Raw genomic sequence first — 23,307 nt, 5'->3', positions numbered from 1 at the left:
TTTTTTACTTACATGAGCAAATATAATTCAGGAATTGTGCCACGTGTCAGAGTGGTTACTCATACTTTCCTACAATGTTGTGATACCAAGGCAAACGAGACACAGCAACATCCCCGTACAGAGCAAGTACAAGGGGGAAAAAAACGGTATGACATTATTTAAAGAACACTACTTCAAATCTGACTAAATTGCTACCATTTCTACTATCAGCCCTTGCTTTATAACAAGAACAGGCTTCACACATAACACATTAAGAGACCTGTATATTACAACGTTAGAAGAAGTTACCCGTAGACTTTCTAATAAAGATTCCTCTCTGAAATCTTAACAAATCTATGCTACTTTGAGTAGCATGTTCAAAAAAAAAAAATCCGTATAAATATTCAAGCAGTAGCTGCTCAGCCTTCTCTCTGTTGCAAATACAAATATGTATGATGTTCCTGCTGTCTTTCATGATAAGGTATGTTTTCAGCTATTCTTGTGGATCTTTCCTGAATACTCTACCTCTCAGTATTTTTCCTGAATTACAGGCATTCAAATGACACAGTATTGTGGGAACCATTCCAGTAGAATAGCTAGAGATATTACAACTCCTCTATACCTAATTCAGGATTGCAATGACCATGTCTATGTAGACGGTCCACAGAGGCTGCAAGATCGTTCAAAGGACCTTAGGACATTACATTCCAAATGCTTCCAGGATCTGGCCTACTTCCTGTTTCATATTAATAACTTTATCCCTATACTGTGTACTGACTGTAAGACATGGAAGAATAGAAAGCACATTCACATGTATCTCTTAAACCACACTTTGTCATCTAGGGCTGGAGGCTGACTACTGCATCCTCCCACTATCTAGCAATCTTTAAGGTCATAGCCAGCTCAATGCTGTCTGTAACACTTTAAGCACTGCTTAGAGTGTAATATGGTTATTATGCCAGTCCCGTGATTCCTCACATTCTCCACTGCGGAGATGGAAGAGAGGAAAATAATGCACAACCGCCTTCCCTTGAGCAGCAGCTCTAAAACACCCAGGTACTGCATCACTACAAGACTGCATTAGTACAACTCCTCTTCATGGTATTACTATAGATTTTTACTAATGCTCACAAATCCCTAACTCATTCCAATTATGTATTTGGCATTACCATTTAAGATCCAAATGTCACAGTTCACTTTTATTTAAACAGTTTTTCAACACTTCTAAATGTGGTGCTTTATCCCTGATAGTGCATGCTTCTTTCTTATCTTCGCAATTTGATACACATATACCAAAATATATGTTAATATGTATTGAGATACACATACACGGATGCACATATACTACAAATCCACTCCACCTCTGTGGTCTTGAGCTCTTAGTGTACAGCTCATAACTTTTGCCATTATCAGCAGAACACACTATCACTGTTTACACACCTTGCTTAAATGAAAAACCACTGATTTATAATGTGCAAAGCAAAAGCTGACTCTTCTTTATCACACCCCAAGTTTAACTGACAAAACCATCACATTACAGAGAAAAAGAAAACAAAAAGTGTTGCTCATATTAATGGGCACAGCTTGTAAAAGCTTTCCCTTTCTGTTTCCTTGACAGAAACTATAAAAAAAATTCTTCAGTTGCCTTTTCCTGCAATAAAAAGAAAAGGAAGCATTTATTTCCATAATTGTTCTACTGGCAAATTGATTTGCCGCACTACTTATCTTTGAATATTTTACTGGATTGATGTGGTTTTATATGTTTTATTGTTTTCAATTATACTAGCTTCAGTTTTAGCACTTCAACAGAAAAAGAGTATGGCATAATCTAACTTCTGGAAGTACCCTAAAATCAGCACTGATTTTAAACCAAATTTTTATTGCATTCACTATGGTTACTAATGTTCTTTTTGCACCTTATTTATATTGATGAGTTCCACCATCATCATCTTTTCTCACATCAATTGAGACATGGGAAGAAAAACAGAGAATAATCCACTCTTCAGAGGGCAAAAATTACCTGAAGTTGTTTTCTAACACCACATACAGTAGTCTATTTCAAGCTTACTACCCCCCCTTTATTATTTTTTTTATGATGGATATGTAACATAGAACTATTTTGAGCCAAAATTGTAAAATCTAAGGAGAGGCATAAGGAAGTATCTGCATCTCCAGATTGTATTTAGCAAATCCAAGATCCTCATTGCACCTGTGTGGAATGATGAGCCACTTTTACAAAGAATACATCCAAAGTATTCACATTCAGGGATCTGAGAATCCCTTAATTGCATAAGTGAATCAGGGTTCCTTCAGAGAGTCTGTAGCACAGAACCATGCAGCCATTCATCTTAATAAATGTTCCTCGCTCTATATCACAGCTCTGCTGTGAGCATTACCTTCCACCCTCTGGCCCTCCCTCCCTACCAACCCCCTCCCAAAGCTTTAGCTTGCATTCTACACTACTTAATTACATCAGTGTGACCTCACATCACCTGACAGCTCAACTTCTCAAACCTGCCAGTTTTAATTTATTGTTCTCTACACCTCCAGAAGTACCATACCCATTTTTCTTAAAAAGGTAATGTTTTTTACATTAATCGGATATATTATAGGTACTGTGTAATAATTCTATCTGTTCTGAACACCTGTTTAAATCAAAAAACTTTGAAATGAACTCATTCTAGTCTAAATCAAAAAAAAATTCTGCTAAACAAGAAAATTACATGATAGAACCAAGCCTCTTTATTTACTATCTACTCCCTTGTGCTGAGGAGCAGCACAAGGACATGTAGTATCGATAGGACAAGGGGGAATGACTTTAAACTGACAGAAGGGAGATTTAGAAACTTCTTCCCTATATCTAATCTAAAACTACAGCCAAAATGCATTATCTCCCTAAAATTATTTCAAAAACATTGCAGTATCATGCCTGCAGTTACAGATTCTAAGACAGAGCACATACTTGGAAAGAAAATTGTCTTATGCAATGGTGCTCAGGATTACAAGAAATCTTTATATGATATTTAAATTAAATATGAAGCAGCATCAACTTGAACTCATTTTGCTGTTGTGATTACATTAACTCAGTTGTGACAAATGCTGTGATGCTTTTAGTTGATGGTTTTAATCAGGTGTTAGAACACATGAAAGTCACAAATGATACAGCACATGAGTTTTTAAGAGAATGCCATTTGACTGTGTAGCAGTGCCTCAGAAAAGTAAGGTTCTATATCCTAGCACTAGTTTACAGCTATGGCATTTCTATGAAAATCAGAATTCCTCTAAGATCATCTAGCCAACTGTCAATGTATTGTACTATTATATACCAAGTGCTCTTTAGATAGATGGAAGAGTGCATATCAGTACCACTTGTCTTCCACAGAGAAAAGAGGGAGAAAAACCAAGTAAAAAAAGAGGCAGGAAAGCTTTCAACTTATTATCTTTTACATTGGTATGATATCTTCTGAATTTATGAATGGTGTCTGATAACATCAGAAAACTGGGAGATAATGCTGACAAGTTGATGTAGAGGTCTGCTCAGAAAAAAAAACCACATAGCAGTAAGTGTATAGTAAGATGACAGTCCAGCAAAAATGGGTAATCAAAATATTCATAGAAAACCATCTGCTGCACTAAATTGTACTAAATTATTCTATTGATACTTTTTTATATTAAATAAAAGACAAACTCTACATTTTCTTTTTTTTTTCATTTTCTTTCGCTTACTACTGTGGACAGACTAAGTTTCTCATAGGTCAGGAGTGTTTCTACTTAAATCTCAGCTTATTCATCTCAGCATCTGCCTATGCAATGAAATTCATACAGACACATGGCAAACCCAGAAGAATACTATTTCTCCTGCACATTCACTTTGTAATAGATCTGTAAACTATGGTCAGCCATATTGTCAAATACGCAGAAATTCCTTGAACAAACATCAAAATCTGTGTTGTTCCTCATTGGCATCTAGGAATTAAACCCTTTTGAAACATAAAGTATTATCTGCACTGTTGCTTGAGGTGAGAAAATTAAATAGATTAAAAGTGTGAGGTTTTCTTGGTTGATAATTCATACATACAAATAAAATAAAGATGGAAATTTAACATGAAATAGAGGTATCCATGATCAAGACATGGAGGAGAAATAAAATGTCAGTAACACTGCCAAAACAAGTTTTACGATGTGCTCTAATGTTGTTTCATGTTATTCAGGCTAGCATGATAGTTCTCTTTTATGTATGTTGGCATTATATTTATAAAAAAAAGACCTTGATCCCACAGAATAATTTGGTAGTCAAAAAGCTAGATGTAACTTGCTCTTCTGTCATTAGAAAGCCCTGGAAGGTTCCCAATTTATTTTTTTTTTCTATTAATGTTCATATGCATCCTCACTCTAGCGTCTTCCTTCTGCTTTCTTCCTTCCTTAATTACTCTAATGTGAATTCCACAAAATGATACCTATAGGATAATACATAATCTATCTCTTTGCCATTCTAGCCCCCATAAAGCATCTCTTACCATGGCTTATTTCGGTTTGCAGACATGATTGCATGAATGTTCAGCCATGCTAAGTAAAAGCTTCAAGTACTGTGAAACAGCAAGGTAACATAAAAATGCAACTCTGCATTATTGTTGAAGAGAGAGAACAGTGAAGAAAATTACAGGAAAAATATCAAGAGAACAAATTCTAAGGAAACAAAAACATGCTATGAAAGGTAAAAATAAGTATTTACGTGATTGCAACACCAAGAGAAATGTGTTTCTGCTTTAAGCATTTGGTTTAAACTTCGACTTCATTCTGCGTCATGCAGTTTGGAAAATTCCATAAATATTTAATAATTATTTCAAATTACTCAGAAAAACTGTAAGGGAAGAAAAAAAACAAACTCAAAACTAAAACATAATTCAGGCTTCAGCTTTTGCTAAGTTGCTCCTATAAGGCCTCCATCTTCATACAACTGAGGCTCTTGCTGAGGCCCCAGCTGTACACTCCTGGTATTCTACATTTCAAAACACAACTCTTACCCTAATTTAGCTGCCTAATTTCATCTTCAAAGTCATGATTCTGCAAAATTTTGAGTTCATCACTCACTTCAGCCTCAGAGCTGACCATGTTTGCCCATGGCAGGGGGGTTGGAACTAAATGATCTTGAGGTCCTTTCCAATCCTAACTATTCTATGATTCTATGTTTCCAAATATTTTGCTTTAAAAGACCAACCACAAATCCAGCTTTGAAGTTTCAGGATTGCAATGTAATAAGAGTGACAAAAGGGCTGTGGTCACAAGGGGGAAGGTAAAAGTAATCTATTGAGGGTAAAAGTAATCTGTTGAGAGATAAATGGAAAGAGGTACTTTTTCCCCCACTGTGGGGCACAGAAAGCATTTAATAATTTGCTTGGGAAAGCAACTACTTGCTTAAAAGCATGATTTTTTTTGCTTTTAGAAATCCCATGAGCAGGCAATGCTACATTTTCCAGTGCTATTTTTCTCATCTGCAATTCACAGTTTACCTCAATATTTATTTTTATTGCAGTCTTTATATGTTCAAGCAAATATAAAATAACTGTCTTCTGATATCTGAATAGTTTTAGCATTGAAGTGAATTGTGGTATCTAACTGGTCCAGTCTGCTGATCCAATACAGCGCCTCCTTTTAGACAGCAGCTGTAGCAAAAGCTAGACTGGACAGTGACCACAGGCAAAAGTTACACGTCTGTTGCCAAGAACAATTTTTCCATGTCAGAAAAATTAGCTGTCTTAACTGTATGCTAGTTTAGAGGCCTTTTTTAGCTCTTTACACACATCTAAACTTTCATTTTAACCGCAATGCTGACCAAGAGCTGTGGCAGTAGGGTCACATAAAAATAAAACAGGTTCTTCAATCTGCTACTTCATGTATGCAAGTATTTTCAGAAACATTTTTGTGCCCGGATCTTGAGCTGATCAAGAAATGGAGCAATCCCTGAATTACAATAACGTTACCTACTTTAAATTTTGACATTCTCTGACAAGAAAAAATCTACCTAGCCATATTCCTCCGTGAAACACCTTTCCCAGAGGTAAGATTTCAAAGACTGAAATGGTTGTATTTTACAGCATTTTTTTTTGTATTCTGGTCTCTCCATTAAAATAATTTATGCTTCAGGTAGAAAGAGTAGTAATTAGAAAGCAGAATAGATAAATGATGTTGCCATGCACAGCATAAAGGATCAAATCATGTGAAATCTCAGTGAAAAAAATTAAATGTTGATTACTGTATATTCTCTAAGAAGACAGCTTTGGGTGGCTTGATCCTTAAGATGCCATGAACTAGTTTAGTAGTAGACATATACTGAAGGTTTGTATTTGAAAGAAGTCTCCCTTCAAGGGAATTTAATCAGATCATGCTGGAGTCATGGCTACAGTGAGTGCAGATTTCCTCAAGTATAACCTCTACTTTTCCTCACCCAGAAGCTTTGTCTAGACAGAATTTGAGCATTTGTCTGAGACTTTCAGACATAGAATCTACAGTGTGAAGTATTGTGTGGATTGTCTGCACATGTACAGTAAACCCAAAGCATCTCCGAAACATCTGTACTGATATTGCCTGAACTAAGGCAGTGGCTCCCACAGATTCAGGAAGCTTTACATCAAGATTTAACTGTATTGTGATTATAAGAATTTCTTATTATCCTTACTACTACTAATAATAATAATACAGAAGTTGCATAAGAGTTTTATGAAAAGTATTTGTGTAAGTATTTTAATATTTAGGATAAGACATAAAATGGCAAAAAACATTATTTTTTGTTTAGGCAGTAAGAATCTGATGCAGAATATACAGTGGTACATGCAGGAAGACATACCTGTAAGTATAACATTACTGTTTTCTTGTATCAGACTACAGCATTCTATAAAGCAAGCTTAATTCTTACAATCTGGACACATGAAAAGGGTTTTGGCATTTGATTTTAAATGAAAGAGAAATATAAAAGCATTACCAGACACAATACCCCTTTATGTAACTGACCATGTAACAAAGACAAACATTTAGTGACTGCTGACATGCTTTTGCTGTTGTAAGTACACTATTTGATTTCCAAAAGCAGTAGTATATTTTATTGTAAAGTACCAGTATATGGACATACTTCACTCTACAATCACAAACATCTCAATCTGTTATTATTAATGTATTTTCCATCACTGGAAACCTTAAATGCATTGTTTTATACAAATGGAAATTAGAAGAATGATTTCTGTTCCCTAAATACTAGTCCTACTCCATTTCACATACTTAGAGAGTTTTCTCACCACTGATAAGTGAACAAAACAACACATGTATTCTGAGCCTATAAACACAAATTATGAAGCAGGAACTTCACATAAAATGAAATGCATTATATTTATGCTAGACAGTAATAAAAGCACCTAATTATAATCTGATCCCAATTTTAAAGCCTGTAAAAGAACCCCCTTGCATATACACATCCTGAAGTTTACTTCTTTTCCATTACCCAATATTAAGGTATTTTAGCACTAAAAGACACGCACAAAAAGCCAAACCCACAACCCACTAACACTTTCCAAATTAAGCAGTAATTAATTACAATGTTTGCATCAGCTATTTTACAATTGATAATGTATTCTAATAAAGCACTCTGAAAACTGATACTGACAGCTAATTTTTCAAGCAGTGCAAAAACAAATGGCAAGCTTTATTTTAGATAGATATTTGTAAGGAGGGGTAAGGAGGGCTTCCTGAATTCATTTTTCATATTTTTTCTGATAAAGGGATAGTCAAAGACTTTATTCTTACACTTTTCTATTATTTCAATGTTTACAATAGTCCACAACAAATTTTATTATTATGGACTACAATCACAGCTTCATAGTTACAGACAGAGAAATTATTTATAGCACTATCTTCATCATTGTTCTTATTTTTGTTAACAAAAAGGCAATCTTTTTAAATAGTAGACTCTCATGAATACTGTGAGGAAAAAGACACATTTTAAAACAATACAAAATCATAAAAGCTCACAAACCATTTTTGTTAAAGGGAAGTACATTAAAATTCTCCAGGGTTTAGTCAAAAGTTTTACACTATAACAGCAGTGCTTTCCTAGATCACACATCACATTTCCTAATTCTTTCCTGTGTTTTTTAACAGAAATGCCCTAATTTACTGCCTTTTAGGAGGTAGTAGAACCGAGTGTACCTTCAGCAACTGTCAGTAAACTGGAAAGAAGTACACCAAATCAGCCTCCATTTTCCTGCAAAAGAATCCCCAATCTTAGTTTATAATCTCATTGGAGAAGTGGAAAGTAGGACACTCATGATCACTGAAAAACTCATGATGCCAACTCATTATCCAGTGAACCCCCTTACTCGTACAGGCCACTGAGAACTGAACAAGATTGCTGGAGCTGGTAAAATATGAGTAGGTCCAGGACTTACTAACTTAAGTCCATTTGTGTTAGTCTAAAGTAGGAGTCCTTATTTTCCTTAAAACCAGGTGTATCATAGACTTTGAATGGGAAAAGTATAGTGAAAATACCTGTTCTGCTAATAAACAGAATACAGAAGTTCTATTTGGGTCTCTTATTTCAAATTTGCTTTGATCTCCTACAAAAGATATATTACATACCAAGGGAAAAAAAAAATAACTCTATTTCTACAGACACAGGTTAGGGTGGGGAGGGATGGGGTTTATTTTTTTTCTTTTTGTAAGGACAGCAAGTTTTGAGTTTTGAAGCTTGCCTGCAAAAAGTGTAAGTATTGTATGGACAAGTCACAACCTTAAGAAATACTAAGGCTGATATGGACAACATTGGTACTGCAATACACATTCCTGCAATCTACATATGTATCTTCTGTCACTGTTAGCAGAAGTTACAGAGAGAGAATGAATGCCAGAATCCTCTAAGGGTTTTGTTTTCCTCTAGCTATGTATCCATAACTCCCACTAAAATGAATGGGAGAAACACACACCAAGGAAAAAGAGGCCTTCGCAACATATGTAAAAGCTTTTTTCCTTCTCAATGAAGTGAAACAACAGTAAAAAAAAATAAAAGCTTCACTTTTTTCTTTTAATAAATTAATTCATAGAGCATATAGATATCTCACAGATATTCACATTTTCACCTCTTCTTTAAACCTATAAAAATCCAAATTATTTTCTCAACAAGCTCAATTAAGCTATGGCTAAGCAAATTTCCCTTTCAGTACTCTGTAGAGTGTAAGTATGGTCACAATGGCATAGTTGCAGAATAATTGGACTAATCAAAGCTATATAATGTTAGTATTGTGAATGAAGTAGTGCTGCTCATTAGCTTATTACAAAAGAATTACTGTAAATTCAGCCTACGTGCAGCATCACTTCCTGTGCAAACAAACATAGATAATGCAACAAGCTTGAAACACTGCCAAGCTGGCATACTGGCAGCACAAATTATGCAGAGAACCAGAAAGCCTTCAGTAGATTCAATAGAGCTTGGAGCATAAGAATGATTAAGTGTTTCTGTGTACAACTACAAATCACAGTAATGAATCAGACTAAAATTTGCAATAAGGGACTTAACTGCACCAGCTGGCCTTCTTAAGCAGCATTATAATGTGAAACGATGACATCCTAAATAGCGGTGTTTGCAACTTCCACACAATCTGCCCAGAGCAAATCCTTTGTTTTGCTCCAGGTTTTTGGGTTTTTTTGAAGTCTTTATTTGACCTCATAAGAAAATGTTGCAGCACCTAAAGATACAAAAAAGCTACAAAGCTATACTGCTCCTTCTCCTCTGCTTTTTTGCTTTTTTTCCAATCAAATGAGTGCAAGGCTATTTCAGATTCTAATCAAATACAGCATCTTCCATATCAGTTCTAACAGTGCTTCTTTCAAAACTGCCTGGACTACTTAATACAACTACTTTTTTTTTTAACAAAGAAGATTTGCAATTAACAGCTTTTGTTTCCCTTCTCCCTCCCCCCCCCCCCAGTCAAAGACTTAGTGGTAGCAAGTCTAAATTGAAACCCCACTTTCTTTAATTGTAAAGTGAGAGCTACAGTAAAATAACTCATATTTCAAAGTATGAGGTTTTGGAAATCTTGGATATATGTGGCCATATGATATGAACAGAAAAAAAAACATACACCTGTGCACACATGTGAATGTACGCATGCACATGTGCACATATGTGTGTGCATTTTTCTTATCGAATAGGCCTGTCATACTTAGACATGGATGCTTTTTATGCCTGGGAGCACAGTCTCAGCCGTGAAGTACCACATCATGGAACCAGAAGTTTAGGTTTGCTTTTGCAGTGGAATCAATGATGCAGTTTTGTAGCACTTGAAATTTAATTCAGACTTTTGTCACATCATCTATAACAGGAAAAGGTTAACCCATCTCATGCTTCAGGACCCAACACTCACCATTTCAAAGCTGAGATGGAACATTTTCCTCATGTTATAATACTAACCAGGGACAAACTCCTCATAATCCAGTATTTAGACTAGTTTTCCACATTCTTTAAAAACACTGTAAGAGGGAAGGAGACCAAGGCAAGAGAATGGACTAGATGACCAATGATTTGAACCAAATCAGCACTTGGAAATGTCATTTAACTCAAAAGCCTAAAGGAAGTTATAGGAAGATTAAGTGCTAGCACAAAAATCAAACCATGCAACTAACCTACCTTAGTAAATTAGATTGATTAAGTGATAAAACATTTTGCCATTCTGCGAGTGTATAGTAAACTGACACTCTTTGACAAGCTTTAATAGTGAAGTCATTGTAACTTCAGGTCTGCACCAGCAAGCAGTTTAATTTTTCTTTTGTTACTGCTCCACACAAGCTTAGGGACAGGGAACAACTCCCACAGTCAGATAGTACCTGCAACACATTTTCCTTTCACTATCTTAATACAGTGAATTCTGTATCATTAGGCGGTCTATATTGGTCACATCCTACCCAGCTTCGCTTTTCAGAGATCCGGTCTGCACACTTTCGTGGACCCTGCCTTCTGGAGCTATGACAAAAAAGAGCAATTACAACTTTCTGTTTCTTTGTCTTAACTTAATTAAGTGCTTACTTGTTACAAGTCTCTATCCGTTACTAGTGAATTCTTGTCATTTTCCAGGTAAATGACAATCTGTAACTGAAATGCTTTTACCATTAGGTCACATTTCCTACCTTCACCTTTACTTTAACAAAATGGGTTACTTTTTAATATTTTTTAAAATTATAATTATTAAAAATAAAGATATATAATAATATCACAATCTTTTGCTTAGCTAATATTTATTGGAAATCAGTTACTCAGAAAGAAGATTCAAAAAGCTGCATAACTCTATTGTAGGACAATTTTGTTCCTCTCATGAACACCTTCTCTAAATTATTAAAATGCCATAGGTATAGACTGTGACCATAAAGAAAAAAGAGCAGTGTAAAAACAAGACAAAGAAGGGACTGTAATCCACAAAAAAAGTGCGTAAATCATAAGCTGTGTTACAAAAGGAATGATCCTTATTTCTAAATAATTCCCTAGAGATTTCCAATACCTAGCATGTGAAATAAAAACTGGATCTGTAAGATCTGAATTAGGAAGCAATTGTAATTGTAATCTGAAACCTAAGAATAAATGATTGGAGAGTGTGAGAAATTCAATAGGAAGTTTGAGGTCCTTACACAAATAATAGCTGTTGGTCTTTGAACATTCTATTCCATCTTAACATGCTATGAAAATAACACAGCAGAGAGAAAAGTGCAATCTATTTCTCCCACAGTGGAGAAGTGTTGTGCTGAATTGCACATTTCACATAAGGAAAAAAAAAACCAAAACAACAAACAAACATAAAAAGCACAGCAAGACCTTCACAATGGGGACAGGGACATTACGTGTGGTGGGGGGGTTCATAAAAGAGACAGATCGACATTTACCTAGGAAAACTGCACATGCATTTAACGCATTGAATAACTTAATGCAGCCAAGCATTGATTGATTTAATGTATCCAACCAATTTTACACAGCACATTTTTTTTACTCATGGAAAAAGACTGTTTTATTAGATTTCACTAGGATCAATAAGCACAATGTTAGTCACTAGCTTATAATATATCAGACACTCAGATTTACTTGAGACATGTTTTCTGGCCCAAAACTGTCTTGTAATTTCCTCATTTTCAGAGTTTATACACGAAACACATTTCTAAATGTTACGAAGCAAGTCATCATTTCAACATTTTTCAGCAGTAAGCAGGAATGGACTGCATAATAACTGATCTCAGCTGAATTTATCTCATTTGTAAATTTTCTCCTGCAGCTGGTTTGAGACAAAAGCCAGGAGAAACATTTGAAGCCAACAGATGCTTTCCCCCCTCCACGTCTCTTTCTTTCACCTTCAATGCATGTTTGTCTTGACAAACACACAGTACCAAAAAAAAAAATAAAATTCCAGTAGAAGCAAACCAACTGCAAGCACAGCTTTATCCCGTGTTTACTGCTATGCTCACATGAAAATTCCCTGCCACTCTGCAGGGTGGCAACTCTGCCCTGTCTTTTCAAGTTTTCTAGAATCCTGCTCTTTACTTGCTGCTAACCTACTTGCTTAGGACTTCACCTATACACTACTTGGTTTACTACAGCAGCCTACAATTCACAGAATTTTATTCTTCGAGCAAATTACACTATGGGTCACTTCAAATTATAATTGCCTGTTCCAAATCTAAGATTACATTAACAGACTATTTATCAGGACTTATCATACAAACCTACAATAGCTTGCTAACTCCTCCACTTTTACAAGCCTAGTTAGCTACTAGCTTACTATGGCTTTAATGAGTTCCTACGTGTCGTGGTGTCACCTCAAATTCTTTCTTTGTTCAAAGCAGCAACCACAAGTCAGTGAAGATTTAAGGGTTTATCTTTACCACCTGCTGCTCTGCACATGCAAAGCGCACATATCCTACTGAAAGTATTCTGAAATATCCATTGCCATATACAGCCCTTCTCCTTTGACTCACCCTTTTTGTTTCCTGTCCAATTCTCTTCTAGCTGAACATTCCTTTTTTCCTCTTCCCCATGCTCAGAGGGGTGAACTCATAGCTCCCACAGATTCTCAGAACAGGAGATTCAAGTATGTGAATCTCCTGAAAGTAAAGTGATTGAAAACTAAAACGAGTAGACAAATTTCGATTACCATGGTGAACATCCTGCTTGTCACCATAACATTCACATCACTGCATCACAGTATTGGCAATTTTGTATTCTGATATTCTACGAGTTGTATTTGTATCTGAATGAGGTATATTCCCAAAGCATTTCATTACTGTGTGTGCATTTTATAGGTTTCTTTTTTCCCCATAAAGCCTATCACTTAACCAATAAAAATAATTGGAAAGCACAAAGGGATGGTAAATCACCAAGCAAAAGTTAATGTCAACCTCCAGAGTCTCAAAGAATCAATGAAGAATTCTATTTTACGCCAGACTTTGAATTATTTATCATGCATTCTACTGCAGGCAGCTACTCTCCACAGCAATCCACATGGAAGTACTTGGGTAAGTAACATTAATGCATATCCTGCATGTATTTCCTCTTTCCTAAGACACAGAGTATAGCACACAGCACACAGCTTCCAACACAGTTATAGCTAGCAGAAAATCAAATGCAACTACCCACTACCTAAAAACATCTGGCACTTCTAACAATGCTCCCACACTTTCTAAAGCTCTAGTACTCCAAACTAATCTCATGACCAATAATCAACATTTATGTCTACTGTTTCAGTCTTTCCAGGACAGTACATAGAGGAAGCTCTTGCACCAGGATGCTGTGGCACTGCAAAAGCATGATAGAAGAGGACCAGCCACCTTGGCAGTCTCCCAGAATAGGAAATAAGCCTTGTGTGCAGTACTTCAGGACTTTGGGGAAACCATGATCTCTGCTGCCATGGAAACTGGCAACAAGACAAACATAAAGACAAACAGGCTGCAGCAAGAGCACAGAGCTAAGATCCCTGTGAAATAACACAAGTTTTCATACTCAGGAAAGCACGTGCAGAATCATCTCATCAATAGAGTGTTCTGTCACATTAACTAATCCTATTGAGAACATGTCATATCACATCACTAACAGCTTTAGAGATAGCTATCCACTGATGGCGTGCTTCATTCCGTGGTACTGAGGTATCCTCAGCAATCCATAGAAGGCTACAACAGTCTGCAAATTGCACTGTATAGATGCAAAAATGTCTAAGAACACCCTGGATAGCATGGATGGAATAACAGAATGTCCACACCTAAGAGTTTTTTCTCTAAATACCTTTTCCACACACACACACAAAAAAATCACTAAAGTGATTCTCCATTTGATACAATTATCAGCCTTCATTGATAAGTAACTGTCTATGCTATTACTTCAAAGAGTGACAGTTTTTATATACAGAAATTTATGAACAAGGTAATAGGGCTGCTTGCAAATGCTGCTTCTAATAACAGAGAATTTAACTGTAAATCTGAAAAATTGAACTTGATGACACTACAGAATAATCTGTTCAGCTAAGGAAGAAGTTCTTTACTGTGAGGCACTGGAATGGGTTGCCCAAGTAAGTTGTGAATGCTCCATCCCTGGCAGTGTTGAGGGCCAGGCCAGACAGAGCCTTGGGTTACATGGTGTAGTGTGAGGTGTCTTGCCCATGGCAGGGGGGTTGGAACTTGATGATCTTAAAAGTCCTTTCCAATCCTAACTATTCTATGACTCTGTAACTGTATTTCATGCTTTTTTCCATAGTGTAGCCCCAAGGTGCCCATAACCTTTTATTATCCTGGAGGAATACAGCACCTCCACTGTCTTTTCAGGATAATTTTGCCACTGTATCAATTCACATGCTTAAAATTACTTTTCCTCTGCAAGAGTCTTGGGAATAACCTCTGCAACGTCCATGGATGGATCTATACAGCAAATATGTGCAAAGGGAAATCTACAGGCAAGTTCTTTATTAATAGTTTGAAGAGTTCCCAGTAAAACATGAAAAGTTCTCAGTTTATTTTTTCCAGAAGATATCCCCAACCACCTTTCTTTAATAAAAAGAGTAATAATTATCCAGTCATTAAAGAATACCACATGCACACAGACAGAGATGAAGCAGAAAGGAAAATTACTGGGATAAGGTTTTCTAGAGATTTATTACCAACAGATTGAATACACACGACTGATGTATTAGAAATAGATACAGGTAGATAATATAACCTGACAGTTGATAACATAGCCTTTCTCATTTAATTTTTACCAAGACTTATAAATGAGTGGACTTGTCCTTTGGGAACTTGGAAAAAACAGATGGCTCTGGTGAAACTCAATATGCAAATTGTAGGTATGAGAGAAGGAACAAAATCTTGAACTAAAAGAATTAATAGTGGTAAAGGCACCAGCAGACACGACTGCTTGTGAATATGCAAATCACAGTCTTATCCCATCATGCTACAGAAAGGGCAGAGACTGCATGAAGAAAACCTCTTTAGAAAGAAAGCACAAAGCAACTGATTGCTCCTTGAACCTGATCATATAAGGGAACAGGGATATCTAAGTTTGGAAAATGTCTGTCCTGGCTCACGACAGCTAAAAAGAGAATTGCTTCACCTGGCTTATAAGATCAGACGTTCAGTACTTATAATCACCAAGTTGCTGTGATGCCAGTTTCCCATTATGAGATTGCATTATATGCAGACAAGCTTTGCCTCTTAAAATATTACCTTTCTAAAACGGTGCCAGGACTGTGCGAGGAACAATACAGATATGAAGACAAATGTCAATACATTTATTAAGTTTGACCACTGTATGCAGTTTCACCTAGTCTAAAAAAGTTATGTATACTTAACTTGGAGATGTCATTTTTTTACTGTTTTCAATGGATGTATGTGATACCTCTCAGAAACTGCGTAGTCTGTTCACAGCTGACTCTGACATATTCCCCTGACAGGTCACATATGGTTGACACTAGAGTACCTCACTATATCTGCTAGTAATTCTTGCACCTTATATAATATACCAAAATGTCTAGCTCTACATGGAGACTTTGATATAAACAGTTTAGGTCTTTAAATAATGTAGAGCTTTTTTGTTAATTTACTGTAACTGCAGATCAATAACAGTTTAAACCTTTCCTTTCACTTTGTACTATTTTGCCAGTTTGAAAAGCTACAGATGAGTGTATTTCACACAACTACACATTCAGAAGAACGTTCCTTATATTATTCATAAAACTACTGGCTCTCTAAAAAGCTTGAAATGATCCTCTTACATCAGACAAGAAAGTCTTTTATTTTACTTAGTTCGTCTCAGCCCCTGAGTTAAGCACTTTAACACACACTTATTTCAATCAAGTTGTTGAAGTTTAGCCTTTCTGAAGTGCAAAAAAATAAACAACCTCATGTTAAAACTGCAACTTGACTCCATCTCCTCAGCAAACAACAATCTCATGACTCAACTAAGTATATGATTCAGGTCCCTACATACAAAACTTTCTGCCCCAGATAAACCACAGAAATACATTGCTATTCTGCTACTCTAAAACCTACATAAACAGAGCATCTGGAATCGTTATTAAAATAAAAAAAAATCATCTGCATTTAGATTCTGGCATAACTTTATCATGTATTTGTTCCTCATATTTAAACAGTCCAGAATGAAAAGAATGGACAAAGTGCTCGAATTCAAAGAAGAGAAAGAAACAAGAAAGAAAAAACAAAAACCTGTAAAACCTCAACATGCAAAAAACCAACTTACATTGCAACAGGCTATTACCTACACTTTAACAGGCAGTTTTGAGTTCTCTAGCTTAATATAAGTGATGAAGTCAAAGTACTATACAGCAACAGAACAGTATCATAATCATTATATTCATTTGGTAATGACACAGTAGGTACTCCCTTAAATGTATTTGTATCAGCAACTTATGTTGTTTAAATATGTACACCCTCTAGTTTACCAGTCTATCAAAAAAAAATCAAATATTGAACATTCTAATAAAATCATGCATACATAATTACTTCTAAAATCCACTCTTACTCTGTTCATATGTTGCTTAATAACCAAACTAATTATAGTGTGTTTATGGTTTATAGTCAAGTCATGAATGTTATAAAAAGTCTATAGGATTAACTTTTAAAGTATTTACCTGTGCGTAAGCCTTCGGTGACTAATGCAAACAGCAGTTTGTTGGTCCTGTGCAACACACACCTTATGGCGACTACATTTCATCTTTAAACATGGATCTTTAGCCGGATCTAAAGCTAAAAATAATTTTAGAAAATTGTTAACATTTATCTGGAAACATGCAATTAAGAAAAGAAACACATAACACGTAAACCCCACCACATACGTGGAAAGGTCTTGGTCTGCTGCTTGCACAGCAGGCCAGACTGAAAGGCTGTGATTGTCACCAATATAAAATGCAGCACACTCAGAGACAATGCAAAATGAAGCAGTGCAAAATCCCTTACCCTATCCACTCCCTCCTGATCAGTATTTGTAACAAAGGCAGTCAAAGGCTGCTGGTTTTTACTGTAGCTGAAAACTCTTTTTAAATATTAGAATTTGCTTAGGACTTCTGGGAAGTTTGCATAATCATTATAACAGACTCACAGAATTGATAGGGTTCAGAGGGATCTCTGGAGATTATTTAGTTCAAGCCCCCTGCCAAGGCAGGAACCCCCTGCCATTATGTCATTCAGAGTACCAAATTTCCAAAGAAAACAATCTGTTGCTTCTCCATTTCAGTCATGTCCTTTCTAAACAGAATTAGGTTTGTGATTTTTATAGTTCAAAGGCCACTGCATTTCTGAAACCACAATAAAAATGTCAGTCATAAAGTAATGCAAAACAAGTCAGAAAGGCAAATGACATTTGATCAGGAGTTTGGAACATTTGTTCATTCAAATGTTGGCTGCCACATTTTTAAAAGCTGTAAGCTAGGATACTAGTAAGATTAAAAAAAATATAGCTATAGTTATAACTATAAATATATATAAAATGTACTTCAACTTCATCCATTTCTTGTTGTTCTTACTATGAAACAGTAGCATCTACTGAGCTACTCTGCACAGTAATACTTCAGGAACTCATAAGTGGTGATGGGCTGGTCCATAAGCAACCCCAGAAAAGAAGAAAAGCATCCATCTGCCAAATTCTGCTAAGAAAGTACCCACCACACCTTAAACAATTTCCACTTTCTCACTGCAATCCCCAAATACCAGTATTTCTACCTTGAAAGAAGTTTCCCTTTCTTACTAAGACACAATTGGGCTCTTCCGACTCAACATTAAGTTCTGAACAATGACATTGTCTGAGTTTACTGAGCAATTATAATTGAGACAAGATTTAAGTAAAAGAAGAGTAAACTAAAATATGCAGGTGCATGGTTTGTATGAGTCCATTCTTAAATACTAATTCTACCGGCACTATTCTCTTATTTCTGCTTCTTGTTTTTTTTTTTTTTTTTGTAGCTGGTCCTTAAGTCATTAATCTAGTCATCTTTGAGCTACACTTCAAACCACAAATACTAATTTCTGGCTGTAATAATCCTGTTCATTACTTACTATTAAATTTGTATAGCATATTTCCTGAGTAACCATGCCTACATAACAATACAGAAAAGTTTCTGTAAATTTATGCTTTCAACAGAAACAATCAAATTCTCCCTTCTCTGATGTCCATGATGACTTCCTGGGATTCCAAACTCAATTCTTCTACTTAAGTTTAATGCTACCCACTCTGTACACAGACTACCCCAGACCCCCTAAAAAGAAAGAAAAAAAAAAACAAAAACAAAACCCCACAAAACACAAAAAAGTTGTGTTTAACACCAAAGCCTTGCTTAAAATCACTACTGAAAATGCTAAATCACAAAATCACCAAAGTTTAACACCAAAGCCTTGCTTAAAATCACTACTGAAAATGCTAAATCACAAAATCGTGCAAGAAAGCTATGAACAACTAGAATGCATTTTTCTGTGTTTATCTACACTTTAGCATATTACTGTCCAGTCTAGACTGATATTTCAGAAAAGCTCTGTTTTCTACATTTGCTTATAAAATATATATTTGTGTACATATTTTCTGAAAATAAAGTAATGTTTCCTCTGTCCTTCATGATCAGAAGTAAACCTTTAACCACACCTCTACTTGAACTGGCAGATGATATTAACATAAGGCTGACTAACCACATCTCCAGGAAACAAAAACCAGGATCATTAGTTGCAGTTTTGACACAAGACTTTGTGGTGTGAAGTATGATTAAATATAGTCTAAGCAGTGACTCTGCTAGTATTATTTCCTTCTTAACAATATATTCAGCTGGGCAAAACATAACATCATACCAGCAAAGCAGTAGGGTTATTGAATCATTAATATCATAATAATTCAATGCAGACGGAAGAGAAATATTTTGTTAATTACAGCATAAGATATATACAAAGATGCAATCCTCCTCCAGCTATTTTTATTTCTACAACAAACCAGTCATAAAACCACAATGATTTATCCAAAATAAGTCTGATTATAACAACTCTAAACAACGAGGAAGCAAATGCAGCAAAATATGATTGAACTAGAATAACAGATTTGAAGTAAAAATTAACAACAGTATATTCAGTAGCCTTCTCCAATATACTTTAGATTTAGATTCCATGTCAAATACTTTCTGTTCTTAAAGTCACTTAATGCACTGGTCCAAGTCCCTCTTCCCAGAATATTCTCTAACAGAGACACTAAGATAGCAATACTGGAACATGATACTAGCATACCTTAAAATAACTGCTCTGCAAAACTGAATAGCTTAATGGAATAAAAATACATGAGAGGAGAAATCTGAAATCACATAAGGATGCTGAGTTCAGGAGCAAATGGAGCAGATCATGTAACTTTCCATTCCCACTGAAATGGGTATTTCTTATCCCAAGTTCTTGGTACTCTGAAGGTGCATTTAGACAATTAGGAAAAAAAAAATCTAGCAAGCCATAGCATGTTTTAGACAGTGTTACAGGCAGAGCCCAACTTTATAACTGTGAGATGGTACCATCACTCTTCGCCTTTGACAGGGAAAACATCTAGTTTACTGCTGGAATCAGAATTACTTTATCCATAGAAAAGAACACCAGGGGCTGGAGTCAAGATTGAATTTAAAACAAAATTTAAAAATATGTATTTCACTGGAACTCCACGAGATTTGACTAGGAAATCAAATTAGAATCTGGCTTTGAATGCACGATGACACAAAGAAGTGCTGGATTTTGATAGCACTATCAGAAAGATAGGAAGGGAAAGAAATCAAGAATTGTATTGAATGCTGATGCTCCATTAGGTTCCTTATGCATTTAACAGGCTTTTTCACCAAAGATTGTTCTAAACCAGATTGTTTGGAATTCTCTGTTAAAAATACATTTTGGTATAGCACCCGTTCACAAACTGCACCTTTTAAATGAAAGGTAGTGATTGGTGTTCACTGGTAAAGCTCTATTGCTAGAAATCAGTTGTGCAAGACAGGAGTATCTGCAAGGAAACCACCTTCTGGCCTTATTGCTGACATCAGACTCAGCTGTCCAATATTAACATTTCTGTCCATTTTACTCCTCTAAGAACGTTCTTCAAAGAAAATTTAACATTTTACAAAAATGACTTACAAATGTGGCTAACTGATAACATTCTGTGCACACACAGTGCTGCACTTGCTATGAAACAGAGAAGTTGAGGTGGTTCAACACTCACGGTCTTGCCATTGACATTAACTCACATTATCACTCAGTGACCTGCCAGACTTCTTGTTCTCTGTCTGCTACAGAAGTCATTATATGTCACCTTAAATGTGATATATGGCCTCCAATTTCTCAATACATTTTTGTAAAAATTTCTTCATTACCAGTTTTAGTGATGCAGAAGTCACAGGAGAATGTATGGGTTTGGACACATGAAAAGTTGCCTTATAACAGCAAGGGAACGACCAAATAGATACAGAATTTTGGAATGTGAAAATGTCAACTACCTGAGGGGTCAATTCTGCCCAGACTGACACCATAGCTTAGCAAAAAGATAAAATACAGGCAGAAATGTTGCTAGGAACTTTGAAAAGCAGTGCAGGCCTTTCTCTTCATTCTTTCAGTATCCCATGCTGTAGTCAACCCTACGCTGGGAAGTACACAGGATCCATATTTTTTTTGCACAATATCGTGTCTTTTTAATTTTTAATTTTCTTTTTAAAATTGGTGAACTTATGAATTGCATTAGTGATTTTCCCAACTTTGAAAGGACTAAAAAAATTACATACTTCTGAAAGCATGGAAATGGCTTGCCTTTTTTTAAAGCCTGTTTTACTTCATACTTGGGACAAATGAAAAATTTTCATTGAAAATGAAGACTAAACGACAAGAAAACCATACTCTGAAGTTTTTCATGCTGAGGAAGAACTGGACTTCTCTTACAGGGATATCTGACTATATATATACAGTCTCTACATGGTGTCATAAATATCTTAAACTACTATGAAAATGCATATTTATTCTTGGGAAACTACTATTGATTTCATCTAAGCATGAAACTCAGTTAACTCTGGAAATACATGGCATTGAGCCTTTAATTCCTCACTGCATCCTCTAGAAAGCCCTGACAAAACACGTCTGGCTTACCTGAGTTCACTCAGACTTGCACTGACAACAACACATATTCCTTTCCATATCTGCTAAAATACGCCACTATGAAACAGTACAACATTCACACCAAAAATATCACAAGTGGCATAATCCCAGTGTGCAGCCATTTACGTATCACTCTGAGCTATCTTCCTCTGTATGAAACAGACATTAGAGTTCTCATCTGATTCACATCTACTAAAATATCTCATAATTATGAAGGCGAGAGGCCTTTTTTTCCATAAATGAAATGAAAATGTAGATTGTACTGCATAATTATGTCATCATTAAAAATAGGTGATTGTTTCCACAATGGTGGGGAGACTCTAGACATAAGTAACATGTATTTAAGGCTTGCCAGAAATCAGTTCTTTATTAGCACCTGTAACGTATCAGCTGACTTCTTAGAAGGTCAGATACAGCCAGCTTCTAAAGATGCAAGTATGATCTTAGCTTCACTAACTTGGTAATATTCAGCTTTATTTATGTCCTGATATTCCGAAAAGTGTGCTTGCTACAGGTTATTTGCCTATATGCCTACTTTACATTTGTCCATATATCTGCCTAAAATACTATCAAATGTTGTGTTAATTAAATTTTAACAAGCATCAAAAATAGCATTGTCATGACAAGCATTACAAAAGTATAAAATACTTTCTATCATCTATTATTTCTCTAAGAAATTGTAAATGAAAAGTAATTTGCTCTGCTGAAAAAATATGGAACAGCATTAAGATCATCCAGTGACTTTATAGATGGATATGGATTGTTATTTTCACATGTTAAAGAAGCAATTAATATTTTTAAAAAATAATTCAATTATTACTAATGGACCTATTTATTTATAACTCACATTTGGATAAGCAATTCACCAAAGCTTTCTATCATCTCTTTTTTAAGTTAATTTACAGCTAGCACTCCAAGAAACTGACATTAGCCAGAACATAATTTTTATCCCTTTTATTGGGAATATAATAGAAAATCAAGATTAGCAAGACATAGCATAGGAATCCTCTTAACAGGAGCTTTGTGGCAGAATCCACGGTAACTAATTATTATTGCACAATCTGCTGAGTGCATTCTGCCACGTTCCTAATATTCCATTCCCAATAAAATGAAAGGGGAAAAGCTTAAGGACAAAATTTTTGGACTTAGATTCTATTTCCTGCCTTCAAAGTTTGTGACTCATTTCTGATGGGCAACACTTTGCTACACTTACCAAGACTTAAGCTATGTTTTTAAAGTATTCCATGAATGGTTTAATTCCTCTAGTTTAAAAGTCAGGTCTGACGACTTTGCCTACAAAGTTTCCACACTTGATCATGGGTGACAAAAATGTAAATCATCTATAGGTTTTAACTAAAATACCAATAATTAGGTCAAATGCCTTGGTTACAACCTTAGGCAGACAGACACCTAGAAGGAAATTACTCATACTGCCTGCTTCAATAAATGCACAATTCCTGAAGATACCTAAAGTGCCTTTACTTCTCCATTTTGAAAGATGGTGATTCTGATCTCCTAAAGCAGAATTTCTCATTGAAAAAAAGCATTGATCTAGAGAAATGAGCAGCATCCCAGCACCACAGTTTCCAGAAACAGAAGGGAAGAAGGCAAAGCACACATCACATAAACACTCAGCTGATACCATTAGCTAACATGGAATCTTCATAC

General features: G+C 35.6%; 1 protein-coding gene across 2 annotated transcripts in view; it reads right to left on the bottom strand.

Moving 5' to 3' along the window:
• The window catches only part of SPOCK3 (SPARC (osteonectin), cwcv and kazal like domains proteoglycan 3), a 179,945-nt gene that overhangs the window by 78,493 nt on the left and 78,145 nt on the right, over window positions 1–23,307 (bottom strand). For both annotated transcript variants that reach the window (XM_034064685.1, XM_034064686.1), the window contains exon 4: window positions 17,130–17,244. In XM_034064685.1, the coding sequence (XP_033920576.1) occupies window positions 17,130–17,244 (115 nt within the window). The remainder of the gene's footprint in view (window positions 1–17,129; window positions 17,245–23,307) is intronic.

Source organism: Melopsittacus undulatus, chromosome 7 (genome assembly GCF_012275295.1).
Source record: "Melopsittacus undulatus isolate bMelUnd1 chromosome 7, bMelUnd1.mat.Z, whole genome shotgun sequence".
NCBI lineage: Eukaryota > Metazoa > Chordata > Aves > Psittaciformes > Psittaculidae > Melopsittacus > Melopsittacus undulatus.
Note: the sequence above shows the minus strand (reverse complement) of the source record. Positions and strands in the feature narration are given on the sequence as shown.